The 18,180-nt window shown below is 43.5% G+C and overlaps 1 protein-coding gene across 5 annotated transcripts in view; it reads left to right on the top strand.

Annotated features, from left to right (window-relative positions):
- ARHGEF18 (Rho/Rac guanine nucleotide exchange factor 18) overlaps positions 1–13,381 on the top strand; it is a 46,113-nt gene extending 32,732 nt beyond the window's left edge. For all 5 annotated transcript variants that reach the window (XM_074565432.1, XM_074565427.1, XM_074565430.1 and 2 more), the window contains 13 exons: positions 327–575; positions 1,399–1,475; positions 3,703–3,881; positions 3,964–4,055; positions 4,370–4,558; positions 5,179–5,316; positions 6,380–6,501; positions 6,961–7,017; positions 7,735–7,782; positions 8,375–8,842; positions 9,563–9,887; positions 11,582–11,704; positions 11,797–13,381. In XM_074565432.1, coding sequence (XP_074421533.1) covers positions 327–575; positions 1,399–1,475; positions 3,703–3,881; positions 3,964–4,055; positions 4,370–4,558; positions 5,179–5,316; positions 6,380–6,501; positions 6,961–7,017; positions 7,735–7,782; positions 8,375–8,842; positions 9,563–9,887; positions 11,582–11,704; positions 11,797–11,957 — 2,228 coding nt within the window. In that variant the 3' untranslated portion in view covers positions 11,958–13,381. The remainder of the gene's footprint in view (positions 1–326; positions 576–1,398; positions 1,476–3,702; positions 3,882–3,963; positions 4,056–4,369; positions 4,559–5,178; positions 5,317–6,379; positions 6,502–6,960; positions 7,018–7,734; positions 7,783–8,374; positions 8,843–9,562; positions 9,888–11,581; positions 11,705–11,796) is intronic.
- Positions 13,382–18,180: the final 4,799 nt, after the last annotated feature.

The raw sequence follows: 18,180 nt of genomic DNA, 5'->3' as shown, positions 1-18,180 counted from the left end.
AACTGCCTTACACCTGCGTTCTCACTTCTTCGTTAGCTGAAGATGTCGTTCTAGATGCAGATACAGATCAGTCTCACCTCATCAGAGGGTCAGGAGCAGCGTTCAGTTTCAAGTCTGCAACTACAAAACCTTAGTAGTTAAGCCTGTCAGTTTATTAGAGATTTAGAGCTTTAGGATATTTTATTTTATTTTATTTTTAAACTTAAGCTCTTGGGAAACGCTGTTAGATGTTCATTATGGAACCTTCATCTTAAAATACATTGGGGTGGCTCATATCTTGCATTCCAGAGTTGAAAATGGGACTAACTGCTACTCTTTTCTTTTAGCTGGAACTAGAGATTATGAAGAGCTCACCCAGGCCCTTAGTTTAATTAAGGACACAATCACTCACGTAGATGCCATGGTAAATGAGTGTGAGAAGGGGCAGCGTCTTAAAGAAATTATGCACAAAATGGAGCTGAAATCATCTGGGAAATGCAAGAATGGGCTTTTCTTTCGCAAGGATGACATGGGACGGAGGCGGCTTCTACTGGATGGGATGCTGTACTGGAAAGCTGCATCAGGGCGACTCAAAGGTAAAGGACCACGAAGGGGAAAAGTACAACTAGGAAATAAGATTATTATTTTATTTTTTTTTTTAGTAACTGTTTATTACCAATCGATTGAGTATAAAATAAGATGACAATAACCTGCTTGTTTAATAGGATATTGGAGGAAATAGCACTTGTTCTATTCTTGGCATGTCCAATAAGCATCTCTATAATGGTGCATGATAAGTTCCTTATGCTGTTTGCTTATTATCTGTCTGATCTGCTTTCCAATTCAAGAGGGAGGTCTTTAGGTAGATGACAAAGCTTTGAGTCATACTGACTTAGTCTTCTGTGGAAAGGCATTATCTTGTGCGAGCTCTGGTTCACACTTTGAAAAATTGTGTCGTGTCAACCCCATGACACCTTCATTCTGCTTAGTGTCTCTTTTGCCAGAAAATCCAAGCAGTGTCCATCAGTGAATGTTTTAACAGCTTCATGGCTCAGGTGTTCATGGAGAAGCTTCAATGGCACATAAAATGCAGCCAGGAGTAGGTGGGGCTGTGAAGGTCTGCAGTTCCAGAAGAATCTGCAGTTGAGGGAGACATGTTCCCTCGTGAGTCGATGCGTAGGATGCCTACGCAGGTGTTTTCAAGCTTTAAATCAGCTTTATTTGTATTGTGCTGGTTCTGCACAACCACAGTCTGTCTGTGGACACCCCAAGTGGGAGGCAGTAGGAGACCCAATGCAGCAAAAGTTGATGTGCTCTTCCCTGACCCACAGGGATTTTAAGTCAAGTGATTTTTTTAGTCTGGACCAATCTTTTTGCTTTAAAATAATCTTCTCCCCCCTCTCTCTGTTGTTACTGTAGATATTCTGGCAGTCCTGTTAACTGATGTACTGTTGCTCTTACAAGAAAAGGACCAAAAATACACATTTGCATCAGTGGTAGGTATTGTTCTCCTTATTGAATACATTCGCTTAGAGTATTTATGAAAGTGACAGTAACTACAGAAGAAATACAGTTAGAGATGTTAGATACTTGTTATGGTAGGTTCAGAAGGAAAATTAAGTGAATAAACCAGCCAGCTATTATAGAATCACTTTTTCTGAAGCAGTTCTGGTACTTGTTGAATCCCTCCTGCTGTCGCTTAGTGCAACATAGTGTTCCCTTGCACCAGCTGGTTCTAGCTGCCACCTCTCCTGTGGCTTTCTGATGCCCTGAGCATGTTCTGAGCTTCGCTGCTTCTCCTTTTCTTGTGCTGTGACTTTCCCTTTCCCTGAACTTTGATATTTTATACCAGGCATACATGTTAAACACACTAGAACTGTCGTTTGAAAGGCACTTGCAAGTAAGGTCTGCTTCTGTGTGTTAATATGAAGGGAAATAATCTTCCATTTCGGTTAGGGACGTGGTAACCATGATCACAGTAGCCTAAGATTTACTGGGCGCAGAGAACTTTCCTGAAGTAAATGTAATAAGCACTAAATGCAAATGTAACTACTGCAGCACTCAGAGCACTTGGTGCATTCGCTTACTTTTCTAGGGCATTTCCACAGGTAGCCTCAGAGCAGTTAATTGTGTACATTTTGTCCTGATCTAGTTCAGTTATGGCTGTAAGAGAACCAGTAACAGAGAAACTATTTTATGTAATTGTTTGCTTGGGTGTATTTTTTTCAAGACATTAACATTAGAGCTGAATCCTAATGGCAAAAGCTATTTTGGTGACCTCAGGGCTGTAAAAGCAACTGCTTTTCAAATTACGCTGCTTCTAATGCCCAGAATGGGGATAGTTTCACAAATCAGGATGGCTGGAAGTTGATTCCTCTTGAACAGCATTAAGTGAATCTTTGAACAACAGTTCGTTTGATAACATTGACTCTGAGATAACATTGATATCTGAGCTATGAGCAGAAGAGCAAGTTCATAGAGGGGGAAAAAAACATACTGTTAATGTACAGTGTCTCGAGTGTTGTGGCAGTTTTCCATATGACTGCTGTTGCTTTGAGATAAGTGCGAGCAGTTTCCATCGAGGGTAAAGTGTTGTTCCCAAGAAATAAGAGCATGCATACGTGTCCTTAGTCAGTAGAGCTGTTCCACTGCAAGGTCACGCTCTGGTTTATGTGTCCCCTAGTAACTTTTCTTTCCTGTGAGCACATGTCATACAGTTGTTTGGGTCAGTCCCCAAAAGCTGATTTCTGCTACATGGTGGGTTTTTTTCCCCTCCGGTACCATGGCTCTGCAGCTGCAGACTGATCGATTATTTGCATTTTGTATGTATATAGTTTATTTGAAACTTAGATATCGCTTCTCCTTAGATAAATCAAGCGAGAGGAGCAAATGGATCTGCTCAGTGATTCTGTTTTTCCAGTGACCTCTGTTCATGGCTTGAATTGCAGTACAGCTGCTCAGAGAAGTTGGCAAAACCTAGCGTTCCTGATGCCTGTTCAGTTTTCTTGTCATCGCTCTAGATTATGCTGTGAAGGTTCAGCAGTTACAAAGAGCGAGTTTCTTCTGGGGAGGATCTTTCTAGGCTACATACATTGGACCTACGCTGTGTGAAGCATAGATAGGTTTTTAGTAACTAATATCCCTCCTGTAAATTTTTTTCATCCCAAAGACAGGCAGCTAATCCAGCTAATCCTTAGTTACACAATACGCTATCTGTCACCTTGTTTTATTATTCACAGGGCCTGATGGCATGCTGTAACACCTCTGTGTTACGTTTCTTTTGTAGCTAACTTGCCAACTTAGAACTTCTAACACTTGCTTTTGTTCTTCTCTTTCACTTCACATGCGTCATCAAGGCTTTTGTTTTTCTTTTCCAAATTTGGTTTTGCCTCTTTTTGAGCAAAACTTTTGAGCCTGTTCTTGAGTTCTGGGACCCAGTGGGAATCCTCAGGTGTTCAAATTGATACATGCTTTAATATTCAATCAGGTACCAAGACCTCTTGTTTTTGAAACGTATATTCTTCATTCCATGTTTTGATCTATGGTTGATGAGTAAAAAAAGACAATGTCAAAAGTGTGATGTGGAAAGGCCGTAGCAATAAAGTTATAGTGTTGCGGTGTCGTAGTGGCCCTGTGTAAGTAGGAAGACGGGGGGAGCTAGGAGGCACAAACTCTAAAAAACATATATAACATAGTGCAATAAATTTATATTTTGTTTTACAGGACTCTAAACCACCAGTTATCTCATTGCAAAAGTTGATTGTAAGAGAGGTAGCTAATGAGGAAAAGGCAATGTTCTTAATTAGCGCTTCCTTAAAAGGACCAGAAATGTATGAAATTCACACAAGCTCGAAAGAGGAGAGGAATTCCTGGATGGCACACATCCGCAGAGCTGTGGAAAGGTAAATGATGAGTGAATCCTGAGGTGGTTTTAAGTTATCTAATGTGCAAATCAAACATCTGTCTGTCTCCCCCTTTGTACAGCTGTCCTGATGAAGAAGGAGGAACATTTAATGAACCTGAAGCAGAGAGGAGGCTGGCTGAAGCAAGAGCTGCTAAGTTAAAAGAGTTTCAAGGTAATGACTTAGTTATATATTCCACGAACTACTTCTCAGCGTCGTTTGTGATTTATGACTGTCTTACTCTTCTATCACATGATGTGATTGAGTTTCTCCTTCATAAGTCTTTCAGGGTAGTACAAGATTATATAGAAATAGTTAAGTTAAATAAGTCTAATAAGCTTTCTATGGTCCACGAGTTTTCCCCTTAACTGTTAAGTACGTCTCTGCATTTGATGCTCTGACCATAAAATTAATAATAATCTTCCAAATTGAACGTTATAGTCTGACAGTGATTAGGAAGGCAGAACTGAGTTTGTTTCTTCCTTTAGAGCGTTTGAACGTGAAAGATGACCTGATTCTGCAAAGTCTGACGGAGAAGCAACAGATTTATGTAGAAATGTCTGAAATGATTGGGTTTGAAGACCATTCCCAAGGATCCCGATCTAGGCTACTTCTTCGGGGGGATACCTCAGAAAATCTGCAAGGAGAGGCGATTTTGAAGTCCGCAGTGACAGAAGGTAAATGCAGTGTGGGATGCGTATGCGTTCACTCAGATGCAGGGGTGGGGATAAGCACGTAGGATCTAAGTACAGATCCTGAAAATCATCCTGTAATAACATAATACTTTTATGTAACACTGTTCAGACTTCCTTATTCTCAGAACCAATCTGCAACATAGTACAGCGCGCCTGTGTTTTTAGGTGGAGGACCTTCTCATGGCTTGGATTGTTTTGTTTTTAAGGATCAACCAGTGGAGTCTTAGGATGAGTCTATTCAGATGAGTAACCGACTGCTCTAATAATGCACCAATCCTGAAATATAATATTATATGATGGTTATATATTAAGATAGTATATTTAGAAAGCAAATAAGCACAAAGATAATTTGGACTTTGAAAAAAACCAAAACAAACACTCAAGGCTTGATAATCTAACTTGCAATCAAGGAAGAGCTCATCTTTATATGTGCAATACGGAGAGCCTGTTGCAAAGAGCTAGTCATGAAAGAAAATTCATCTGTACTGCAGGAAATCTCTCAAACTGTCTGATATTTTAATGTACTTGATGGTTGAAATTTTTTTTAACTTGGTGGCATGATACGCTTGTCTCGCTACGTGACACCTTCTCCTTTTTCCTAGCTGAAAATCTCCAGAACCTCATCTTCACTCACTTAGGCAACGGATCCTGTCAGCCTGAGGATGGCTCTGGGTCGGGACTGCCCAGGAGAGCAGAGACCTTTGGAGGATATGACAGTAGTCCCTCAATTTCAAATAAAAGTAAGAAAAGGACCGTTCAGCATTCTTCTGAGCTTCTTGGCTCCTTGCCGTGTTTCTCTGTGCAGAGAATGAGATAAGAACGATGAGTTAAGCGAGTCTCTGATATAAGGAGACTTCACCAGACTCTAAGAGGAGGAAAGGAGCACAATTGTGGTATTAGTATGTTGTAACTTTTGCGTCTGATACCAACACTAGAGAGCAGAGTAGAGCTCTCGGTTGGTGTTACACTAAGGGCATTCATTATCTTAACCCATACTTTCTAATTACCACAATCCGACACAGAATTTTAATTTTGTTGGGAGGGGGGGAAAAAGCTTGACCTGAAAACCTAGGAAACGTGAATTCAGCTGCAAATTTTTTTCCACTTTCTTTTGTATCTGCATAGTCACTAAAGGGTTGCTGAATCCTTAGATAATATAAATTGTCCTTTTGGCACAGATGCTTTATCAGTTAATTAATGAAATAAGTGGAAATACTAGATACTACTTATCTCCATTTTTGCTTCATGCATTTATTGAAAAATAAAATGGTGTTTATTTCACTGGTCGTTAATCTCTGGAATACTTTCTGTTGTTTCTGAAAGGCTATATACGTCTGTCGTGCTATAGCTACTTCATACAGGATGGTTTCTGTCTCCCTCTACCTCCTTCCACGCTTACAGTGGTGCTGTAATAGAATTTTTCTTCTAACGAGTATTCCATGTTACGAATAGAATTTTTCTTCTAACGAGTATTCCATGTTACGAGCTTGCAACTCTATTAGCCACAGACGATCACTTTCATGCATACATTGTGGTTGCTTCACTTAAAAATAGTAAAGTGTAATTTGAACTTACTCTCCCTGTTTATCTTAACCCACTCTCCTCGAGTTTTTATGCTTCTTTGAGCAGTCCTACGCGTCAGTGTTGTCTGCTCTTCCACTTCGAATCAGTGTGGATAAGCCATGCAGTTGCATATTGGTTCGAACTTCAAAGTCGCAGGTTTTTTCTGCCTGCCCTGTTATGCGATGAGTTTTCACAGGCCCCGTGCTGGTGTGACCTGCTCCTACTCCACTCTCCTTTCAGGTGGTAGTTTTAGGAAGAACAGTGGTGGTGACCAGAGACAGTGGGACTGCAGAGGCCCTGCAGTAAGTTCAGATGTGCAACTCCATGACCTCCCTGCTGATGCAGAAGAAGGCTCTCAAACCGTATGTTGGGCTTATTCTTGATTTAAATGCATTTCCTCATGTTCCTCTTTATAATAGTGGTGCAGAAAAAATCTTGCAAAGTTTAAAAGTTGTAATGGCTAGTAGGGCTAGACTGTAAGTTCTGTAAGTGAGTTCTGTCTGTCAAATTACTAGACTCTATTAAGGAAGTTTTGTGGGACGAGTTGATAGCTTAGTACTCACAATGCATGATAATTTGGTTTTATGTTTGTTCATTTGGTGCTGTACCATTAACACGAGCTTTAATCACCACGCATCTGTTTCAGCCTGGCCTCTGATCTAAGTATTTTTGGTATGTGTCCTTCAGTGTATGGGAGCAATCTCTGCTCCAGCACTAAACACTGCACCTTAATGAGATGAACCCTTCCAGCTTGTTCTGGCAGTGCTACCAATGCCCAGCAAGCGTCTCTAGCGCTGATGTTGCTTTTATCTTTTTTACAGAGTGATGTAACAAGGCTGGATGACAGCAGTGGTTTTCAGCCCACAATAGAGTCTCAGGTATGTTACTTCTGCTGTTAGGAAATCTAATGGCAAATAACCATATTATAATAATAGCACGTAAAAACAAAACAAACCAAAAAAAAAAAAAAACCACCAAAAACCCCACTATTTTTAATGTCTGTGGAACCACAAGCACACTAACAGCCTGTACTTTATGACTCTAACGCATTATGAATGCAGAGATAAAAGTTCCGTTAGAAAACAAAGATGGGTTCTGGGTATGTAGACACACGTTTCGAAGAGCTGGCTGGCTGCTTTCCCTGGCCCTTTGGAGGGATCGCGTGTTCTCAGCTCAGTGACAGAACTTGCCTCTGAGTCTCCCGTGAGTGCTATACCTGTGTAGTGATTCAGTGCTGGAGCCTGGGAGGAAGTGGTCGTCAAATGGCTCATGTGAAGAAAACTCGTGATGACAATTGCTCCCTGGAATCCCAGGGAGATTTGCTGGGCACTGATTTACATCTGTGCAAGGACTAATGCACTGAAATTCATCATGCCTGCGTATCACTACTGCCTGTTACTGTGTTCTAATAGAGTTCTCTTGTAGCCGCGCTTCCATTGTGTGTTGTACAGATTGTATAACACGCGCGATTGTACAGATGCCGTTGATTGTGTTCACCGTTTTAAAAATAAAAAAAAGTTTAATGCATCAAAACAGAGCTCTGTTCAAGTGTCTAATGTCTCTTTTTTCTTCCTCCTGCCTCCCCTCCTCTTCAGCTTGTCCAAAGGATACAAACGCTGCTGCAGTTGCTCTTCAGTCTTCAGGTAAACCACTGTTACTATCCCAGAGGTGTTTTAGGCATTGAATGTAATAAAATTTATGTGGGTGTGGAGAAGAGCTACCTTGAAAATATCCCCTAAAGCTGGAGTGAAGTGCAGAATTTAAGACCCGAGGCTCAAGGAAACAAACGCTGTGTCTGGTACTTTGAAGGAAGTGTTAGATCTGTTGTCTTAAGTAATTGCTTCCCTTTTCCTGCTCACTTAAATGCAATTCTTTGGCTACTTTGAGCTCCAGCTGCTCTCTGTGCTCATTTCCTCTTAAAATTGTTGTTGATACACTCATGTGTGTATGCATTGGTTGGTTTTACTGTAACCTTGTGATCAGTAATATTTTGACTGATTGGATTCACAGTAATAATTCTGGGTGCAAGAAATGTTAATTTTTACATGCGTAACCATAACTTCCTTGCTTAGCTGTCTTTAGTATCGTGTCAGTCACTATGGGCTGGAATTTAGATCTGCTCTTGAAGACAAAAGTCTCTGTGATATAACTTGGTAGATGCTGTTGTCTTTTCTCTAGCTGTGTGTGTTTATTGAACCCATGTGCCTTATGCTGAACTTCTTCTCTCCCCTCCAGGCAGTGATATCGCAGCAGGACAGCTACATTGAGATGCAACGAGCCACCATGGTAGACCGGGAGAAGCAATACCGGCTGCAGTCTACACGAGGCAACCTGCTGCTAGAGCAGGAGAAACAGCGGAACTTTGAAAAACAGAGAGAAGAACTGATGAACGTACAGAAACTTCAGAGCCAGCTGAAGCTGGAGCAGCAACGCTTGGAACGGGAAAGGAGTCGGCAGCAGCGGGAATTTGAAAGCACAGAAGCTCGGCTGCAGGAGCGCGAAGAGGAGACTCGGCAGCTGCGAGAGAAGTTGAATCAGGAGCGGGAAGAACTCGAGAGGCAGCGAGAGGCCTATCAGCATGACCTGGAGAGACTGCGGGAGGCTCAGAGAGCAGTCGAGAAAGAGAAAGAGCGTCTAGATCAGCTAAGGAAGCTGAAGAAGCAGAACACAGTGTCAGGCACGTTCTCCCCAGAAATGGGACAGGTGAGGAATTCATTTTCTTGAAGTTTTATTTGTGTTAATTTGCTTGCCTCTGAATGAAGGTTGCCCTTTTTGCAACACTAACCTATGTTTGCTTTTTACTGGGCTCCTTAAATCATCATCTGAAATAGCTGGTGATGGCTCCTGTCAGAGAGATCAGAGCTTGGCAGTTCCCAGTGTCTGTGAGATTCCACCCAGACATTTGGTAATGAGACTATTTTTTTAAAAAGATAGAAACAGAGTAAGTTATTTTTGAACGTGGCTGACTGAGGATTTTTGAAATACTGGCACTGCCCTGTTGCGGGCAGGTGATTGCAGAAGGTCTGCTACATCGGTAGCATTTTGTACAGTTGATCTCTAAAAACATTTCCTATGTTTCAAAACATAAAGGTTGGGGTCTGATTAAATGGGCTCATTTGTTACTGTCTTAAAGTCTTGCTTTCTGTCCATCCTGTCATCACCTAATGCAGTACGCTTTTGCATTCCTTTGCACAGTGCAATATTAAGCAGCCTGGAGCTGCTGAGGTTCTATTCAGTGTTCAAGGACTTGCACTCTTGCTCTTCCTTCTGTTTGCCGGCATGCCTCGGGCTTCATCTAACCTGTGGCATTTTTCACTTTTGTTCTCATGGCTTTCGTTCTCAGGGCTGAGGGTGGTCTCTCCTGGTTGTATCTGAGAGGGTGAAAATACCCGTTTGACTTACAATGCTTTTTTCCTCACATAGAACCAGATGCTATGTCATTCTGTTAGCTTCAATGGAGAAGGGGTGGAATCTCTGCCCGTCTCGAAAACCTCTGTGAGAGTGAGCGTCTCCGGGCTGGATTACCTGGAACGGTCAGACTTGGTTCGGAGGGACAGTACCACCCTGGAGAATCGTCCGGTTCTTGCACTGAAGAATGAAGTGCCAATACATCTCCTGAGTGCGACTAATCAGATACAGAAACCAGCTGCCGTCCAGCAGCAGATTCCTACGAAGCTGGCCGCTTTCACGAAAGGAAGCAAAGAGAAAGGTGGGAAGAACAAAGCATCTCATAGGACAGACAGTTCAGGTAAGTGTATTTAAAATGCATTTCTGATCTCTGCCAGAATCACAGGGAAACGGAATGCTGTTGTTTAAACCTCCGGCTAACCATGTGGAACTCAGAAATTAATATGAACAAATCGTTAGTGTGCTAACTGCAGCTAGTAGGCTCTTAAAATCCTTAAGTTAGGCGTTACATGTGTACGCTATTTAAAATGGAAATACAGCCCAAAGGGGTGGTGTGGAAAGTGGAGTTCTGTAATCCAACAGGACAGAATGATGGTGAGAGTTTATAAACCTGGATGAAAAACCTTCCTGCCTGACTGTAGGCTTAAAGGAAAATAGCAAATGTTTTGCTTGTTCTGCATGAGTGAAATATTTTGAGGCTGGCGTAACCTTTTCACACTATCTGTCCAGAGTTGTAACGACATCGAATGCAATGCTTTTCTTAGCACCAGTCCGTCATTAAATACAGATTTCCAGGCCAGAATTGATATGCTGTGTGTGTTGCGGAGGTGAAAGGGGTTAATTTTGTCAGAAATAGAAGCAAGTAAAAATACAGTCACCCTGACATAGTGTAATTTCTGCTGCTAACTGCTAGGTACTAAAGTAGTGATCTGTGCCAATGACAGACACGGTAAAAACCGCCTTTTCTCTACCGCTTCAAATAGCCTTACTGCCAGCTTAGGAGAATGGCCTATAATTTTAAGTTACAAAATTATCTTTTTAGCTTTGTATAGGACTCAGACTTGGCAGGCTTACCCATCGTTTGGGCCTACGCTACTATAGCGGACTCGGGGAGAGGAGGGGGAAAGTCTTTTGCACGTTGTAGAAACATCTGTCTCTGTCGTGCCTAAAGTTTAGTATAATTGCAAACTTGCTTATGTTTTTGCACATAAATGAAGCCTAATATGCTCTTACCCTGAATACCAAATGCTGCCAAATGGGAAAATAAAGCTGTAATACCACATCTCCCCAAGTTTATTTTTAATAGCTCTTACATAATGACCTCTGCAGTGGAAATGTACTTAATGGTGTTTTTCTGGAATTTATGTGAAAGGTATAAAACACAAATGTATTGGTCTCTGTTCTCTCACGAGCATTAGTGGGATGCATGCTTGTATCCCCACATGGAGATCTTAGGATAAAATGGAACAAGACTTTCTGTACCAGAGGCCAAATACTGCGTATTGAATTTGGGTTTTGTGATGTGTAAGGAATGTGCACTGAGGAGAGTTTTTTGGATCCAGAGTAACCATTTCATGAATTGCTTTTATTGTTGAAATTAAGAAACTGACAGGCCCCAACACCAGAATCAATGTACTGTGCTGAGCAGCTGTGAGACAGATGGAGAGCAGAGACAAAAGTTCATCACAGTTCTCTGTGTTAAAAGTGGCACAAATAGCCGTTGCTATTTGAGTGCTAAGGACAAAGACTTTTTTCTTAGCCGTGCTTTATAATACTAGGTTTTAAATCTGTGGTCGTCAGGGGCTGCTAGTAGCCGAATTAGAAGCTCTCAAGGAAGAGGAGGGAGAAAGTATTAATGGTCTAAAGAGCTGAAGAGAAAATTTAAGTAACTTGCAACAAAAGCACCAGCTCTTTGTGGTATAGCAGCTGCCTTGGATGTGCAAAGGTGTCAGTACAGTGGGCCCCAGCATGAAATAGTGAAATGTCTGAAGTACTGCTAGCCTCAGATACTAATTTATAAAATATTTTCTGTAGCATCTGTTGATCAGAAGCAGCTGCTTCCCCCCAGGCTTGTCAGCCGAGAGGAGGGTGTCCTGAGAGGCAGACGATCAGCAAGTCCAGTCCTCCCAAGCAGCCAGACCGCTGCGTTCCAGCCAGGTATGTCTTGACCAACTTGCATGTCCGTGGAAATGCATCGGCCTCGCTGTGCAGTGTCGTGAATCTGTTTTCTTCCATTTTTTTTTCTATAGAGTTGTATGGCCCTACAGATACTCAGCCGGAAGCACTTTCATCTGCCTCAGTGAACTTATTCAAGCCCAATAACGTCCACGTTCAGACCCTGGTGACCTCTCAGCCGAGTCTGTTAAACGTGCAAGATGATACCAGCAAAGAAGATGTGATTTTCTTCTAATCGTTTCCATTTAAAGATTAATCTTCTGATATACTGTTTCAAGAGCTCAGGCCGCAGTGTTCAACGTGACAGAGACCTGACGTGGATGTCTCTTCATCCCTGCCCCATTACTTCTAGCAAGGACCAGACCAGGATTACTGTTCTACTCTGTTGGCTTCTCTGCCAGCAGCTCAGAATGAGGGCACAGCAGTAACAATTTGCTTTTAAATTCTCCTAACGTGGAAATGTATTGACACATGGCATGGGTATATAAATTCAGAGCATGTTAAAATGCTGCCACTTACTGTAATTTGTTCTTTTTGGAGAATGTACGCTCTCGGTGGGCACCATCTTGTAAATTGTTATAGTTGATGTAGAACCGCCCAGATTTTTATGTAAAAAGTTTTAGTAGGCCGCAAAATGGCTGCAAATTTTAAATCCGTTTTCACAGGTACATGGTTGGTAATGGATTCTGCTAACAGCATGGTGATAACTAGTTGACTAGCAAGCCAGTCTGCGTACAGCCAGGCGTGACAGACGTTGTGATACCCGCTCAGAGCAGCCAGACTAGTGTCTGTTGCTTTAGTGAATTCAGTGGAGCGCGTGCTCCGTGGCCAGGTGCAGTGGAAGAGAGAAGGTAAGCTTCTTAAGAGAGTCTTCAAGGGTCAGGAGCTTCACCTGCTTGTGGATGAGAAGGGTTGGACGTGTGAAAATACATGACGGAAATGAAGAGTTGGACTCAATGCACATTTCATTGCCCATCAGCTTGCGCTGGGATACCTGTCTCCTTGGAGACCTTGGGTAGCTCTCCGCGTCAGTGAGAGCGGTACAGCTTCCCAGCCAAAACTCACGAGATGGTTCAGAATGAACTTCGAGACTTGGATTTTGTTCTTTGCTGAAGACATGTATAAGAAGCATTTGAATGCAGTGACTTATTGTCTTGTTTAATCCTAAGTTTTCTGCATCTTTTGTTTGTCTGCTAACTTGTTGGGACTCCAAGTACCAGAAGATATCAAAGCTGCTGTTACTGCAGAGACTTCTTTGCAGCGCTGTGGTAGGAATGAAGGGAATAAGAACTGTTTGGTTTTAAAATTAAAAAAAGAAAAAAAGAAAAAAAACACTCTTAGCTAAACCTGTGTTGGTTTAGCTGCTTACAGCTGAACCAGCTTTGATACCTCTTGTTAAATGGGTCAGTTCTTAATCATGAAATGGTGATGCCATTAAGTGTTCTGCTCAAAAGGCATTATTTCCCTTTGTAGTAATTTGCACAGTCTTTTTGTTGTATTCTGTTACTTCGCTCTGTATCTCAGTTCTTGATTACACACATCACCGAAGGATGTGTATTCCGATATGTGTTGAATGTGACCGGTCAGATACGTTGTGCACAGGAGAGATTGTTTGGAGGGTATTATTACAAAATTAAAGAAATCAGTGTCTCAGAGCTTAAAAACTTGGGTTAAGACCTTTCAGAACATGATAATAGTTTTTTTTCCATATCTTTAACCCTGGGTAAAGTGATTTGTAGCGCTGGTGGATGGAATGCTTGGTCAGTTCTCCATCCAGTCACGTAGCAATGGCATTGAATGGCAGTTTGTCGATCTCTTCAAATCATTGGTGCTGTCTCAGTGACAAAGAAATTGAAAAATGCAAATTTACTGGTCAGTGTGAGAGGGAAAAGATAAGCTACAAAATACTTGGTTGGTTTTATGGAGCAAGCACTCCTTGCTGTAATGCTCCTTGGACTTCAGGGTCGTTGTCTCCAAGTGACATTGGTGTGAACCTGAAGTGATAGCACTGAGCTGAATGAAAGGAAACTCCAACCCAGACTGGTGATACTCCCCCAACCCCCAGGAAACTATTCCCGTGAAGTTGGACACACTTCACTGGAACACCAAAGGACTGCTTGGTAAATGCTGGGCACTGCAGAATTTACACAGCTTGTCGGTGGCTAGATGTGCGGAAAACGTTATGGGGAACATAGTGATTTTTGTGGCGTTGTGATACGATGTTGGTGACGGTTAGAACACAGTTCTGCCCTCTGTTTGCTTTTCGCATTCCTAAAAGCTAGCTTGCAATGGAGGGGAATTCTTCTTAGAATTAATGTAACTTCTGATCAAGCCACTGTGTGAGATCCAGCGGGATCCAGGAGTGATTTTTCCGTCGGCTGATGTGGAGTCTCCAGTCATCTCCGATACCCGTGGTGTTTCCGCTGTAAACATGCGGTGAAGCAGCAGGAACGCACAGTACGTTCTCTCCTTCGTGCTGTGGTTTGGGCCACTCCTAGTGAAAACTCTATGCCCCCGTTGCCTTAAATTACCGGGTTTTAGGGAGTTTTAGCCTAAAGTGAAGTTGCATCAGTGGAATAAACCACCTCAACCAGAGAGGGATGTCTCTGAGTCTTTGAAAACAATTTTTGGAAACAGCTTAATTTTGTGCCTGTCCTAAAGTATGGGGGAGAGTATTCTATGGGCTGAAGGGATCTGTTTGGCTACTTTCTTCTTCTTCTGTGCAATGAATGAACTCAGAACAGCGACATCTGGAAAATAAAGTCTGCAGTGAGGTCTCATTTCTTTTAATGTTTTAACTGTTTTAGTACTCGTTGTCAGCAGCGCTTTGAATACGTTGTGGCTGTTGGCGAATGGACGCGGGACCATTACAGGCTGTTGGTTCAGCACCCCGAAAGCACCTTGGAGTATGGGGCTTCGATCTGTAACTGTGAAATTACCTTAAAAGTCATTATCTGTCCTCAATATGCATGTCTAGCTTTCTGAAAACTGTTTTCACCTTGACTAGAGACTGCGTCTTCTTTCACTTGGGTCAAAACCATTTAAGTGCCGTACCAGGTATGGACGTGGCCTCCTGTTCAGTCCCGTACCCGGCGCGGAGAAGGGTTTGGAACTGGCAAATGCCGGGATATCTCGCTGGTAGTGCGGGTTTTGCCGTACCAGAATATGGTAACGTTATTTGTAGAAGGCTGAGGGAAGCAAGTGAAAGATTTTCTTTAACCAAATAATGGGTCATCTCTTCACTTCCGCAAAACTGAATCTGTGAAATTGCTGTTGCTCCAGTTGAGTGAACGAGTCTTGGACTCCTGACTCGAATCTCCTTCCTAGAAAAAGTAACTTTTCTGGCAGATTGGATTGCAGAATACTGCTGTGTCCTGGGCTAAGCAACCTGCTGTTGACTCTGAGTCATATCCTTTCCATTTGACCTTTTGATTACCTCAGATAAAAGTTTCCTTTTAAGCGATATCTGAGGATTAGACGGTTCAAAACTCTGTGCCTCCCAGGTGCCTTTTGGCTTCTTTCTGAGCTGGGGTGTGGAGGAAATTACAGCACGAGCTTTGAACTGCCGCCACCTTTGCTTTGTGTTGCAGCCTTAAAATTATTGTCATGTTTGTCCTTTTAATATCGTGATGTTGCAAGGTAGAGGCTGTTCCTGTGGTTCTGATTTTCAGTTTTACCTCTGGCGTGAAGGAAGCTTCCTCTTTCCCCTCCCACTTGGACTACGGTCATTTTGTATTTGGGACTGAAAAATCCCCCCGTGTACCGAGCGCGTCTGCCCTGCGTGTATCGTAAATGCTTTCCTAGTTTTTAACTGTGCTTTCTGTGGGTTGTAGTTGCGGCGTATCCCGCAAATGGAGATCGCTGATCGTTTCCCGGTGCGAGGCAGAGGGATTGGTATTTCTAGAGGTGCTCACTCCTCGAGGTAACAGCGTTCCTGCGAAGGCAGGAGCGACTCGAAATAATTTGCGGGCAGTTTTGTCTTTCTGAGGAATAGTCAGATGGTGCTGCATACATGGAACTTGGTGTTTGTCGTTTGCATTTACACTGAAAGTTGAAACTTAAACTAGGAAAGGGTTGAAAATATATATTTCGTTTCACTTCTACTTTCAACTCTGCAGAACCGGAGCTGGGGCTCCGCGGTGCTGCTCGGTGGTGTCCCTGTGTGTCGTGCCCCCGTGCAAGGGAGTTGGGAGCCTTTTGTTGTCTTCCCCAGCAGTTCTCACATTTACAAGGGGAAAAAAAAAAATATCTTGTCACCAGGTTACGCGTGTGCGATCCTTGCCTGACTTTCTTGCTGAATAGGTAGAAGAAAAGCCTTTTCCCCGCTCTCTTTTGAGGCCAGACCCGAGATCTTTGTAACCACTGGCGGCTCTTTATCGTTTACCATCAGCGTGTCGCTCATCGAACGCCGTTTGTGTGAGCTCTGCTTCACGCCGTTCGTGCCATGTTTATAAATCAGGGGGTTTTTATGTTTTTGTACTGAAAGAAATTTGGAGCACTTTAGAAAAGTTTCTTTCAAATTGCATTTCTGTCGGGACCTGGAAGGAGATCTCTGCCGAGGGCAGGTCCTGCTGGCGTAACCGCGCGCGTCGCACCGGGAGCTCTCGATGCGCTTCAGTCCTAGGTCTGGTTTCTAGGCCCACTTGCACTGTAAAGATTTAATAAATAATCGCGGTCCATGGTTAAATTGACCATTTTGTTGGGGAAGCGTTTGGGTTTGGTTTTTGTTAGGGTGTAAACATTGTAAATAATTCCTTTACTGTTGATAACTGCAGCAGCAGCATCTTTGTAGTCTTTATTTTATTTGTAAAGTCGATGGTTGAATGTTAATATTCTGTTGAATTGTGCACTCTTCATTAATTGTAAACTTGATCTTAGCACACCAAATGATGATTTTTACAATGATTGCAATGTTTCTCCACTGAAGGATTTCAGAGCTGCAATAGGCCTGAAACCAACTTCTAGCAATAAAAAAAAAAAGCATTTAAAAACTGGCTGCCTTTATATATATTTTGATTTATATTTTTTCTATCTGAGACAAAGATCAAAGCAGCAGCCGCTTCTCACGTGTTCCTCATTTTCCACCCTGGACAGAAATAACGTGCCGTACGAACGAAATGGAGAGGACGGAGCATGGGAGGCGTTGAGTGGAGGATACGGATGGCCGCGGACCTTGCCGGCGAGGTGAGCGCCCCAGGAAAAACCTCAGCTGGGCTCCAAATGCCTGAACTCGGCGCACCAGCGAAGGCGTGAACGGCAGGTTGCTTATATTAACATGTAGGAGCCTTGCACGGTGCCAGTCCGAGACATGCCTGGCTCTGTCCCAGACAGTATCGGTTCCCATTTGGAACAAGTATAACAAAAATAGAAACTTTCTCCCTGGTGCTCGTGCCAATTTGGCAGCCCTGGCTCCCAGCGCCTCCGGCTGGTGCTGGGCTTCCCGGTGCCAGGCTCCGGCAAGTTGCGTTTCCTGGTTAAAAATCCCCGCTTGTGGCACGCTGGCAAGCTAACCCAACGCTGCAACCCCAAATAAATCCTGGAGATTAGAGCAGATGCAAAACTGGGGAGAGAGTGGGAGGACTGGGACTCGGGTCTCTGGAAGGAAGAGGTATGATTTTATCATCAGAATCCCGCGCTGGGGCCAGCATTGAGGGAAACCCTCGGCCAGTTCTGGATGTGCCAGTGGCGCAGTCTGGGGGTCACTTCGCGCAGGGATGACTCTCTGTGTGTCAGAGCATCTTTGGAGGAGCCGGGGTCTCCGTGTGCGGGAGTCGGGAGAACACAGGCTGCATTTGTCAGGCTCTGAACTGCGGCTGACATCTGGGTTGCGGCACAAACTGGAACTCAGTTGGAAAAACACGAGTTTTTCTACTTTTCCAATGTATGTAAATAATCAAAACCTCCTCGGCACATCAGTGTTTAAAATACGACTTGATCTTTATGGGAAGTAACAAGCTGATGTGTTAGCGAATGAAATTTTCAAGTGTGTGTGTGTGTGTGTATAAGCTTTTGCTTACGCCGCCTTGGGGAGAAAATCCCTTCCATCTGCCTCTGCCCTGCTGGGCCTGCAGCGCGCGGGGCCGCTGGAGGTCCCTGCCTCTGCGCCCTCCCCTCTCCCTCTCTGTCGCTAGAGCAAGGCGAGCAATCAATTTCTACCCATTTTTCAGCAGGAAGAAATGGAATCAAGGTGATTTCATGGGGGACGGCTGAGAGGGACAGTCTAGGGCACAGGTTACGGGGAGCTGCTTCCAGAGCAGGGGGGTTAATGGTTATTTTCTAATCGCGCTGTGCTCTCCTGCAGCCACGATCGTGTGTCAGACCCGCAGGGATTGTTTCTGCAAAGACAGGCTGGATCGGGGAGATCCAGGGTTGGCACGGCCAAGAGGGGTCCCTGCAGCACGGACTCCCACTGGGATCTGCCCGGCTGCCGCAGCCCAGAGCTCCGCGGGGGCAAGTTT

The sequence above is a fragment of the Larus michahellis genome, chromosome 23 (assembly GCF_964199755.1).
Source record: "Larus michahellis chromosome 23, bLarMic1.1, whole genome shotgun sequence".
In the NCBI taxonomy this organism is placed as follows: domain Eukaryota; kingdom Metazoa; phylum Chordata; class Aves; order Charadriiformes; family Laridae; genus Larus; species Larus michahellis.
The sequence above is the reverse complement of the archived record's forward strand: the minus strand, read 5'-3'. Positions and strand labels throughout refer to the sequence as shown.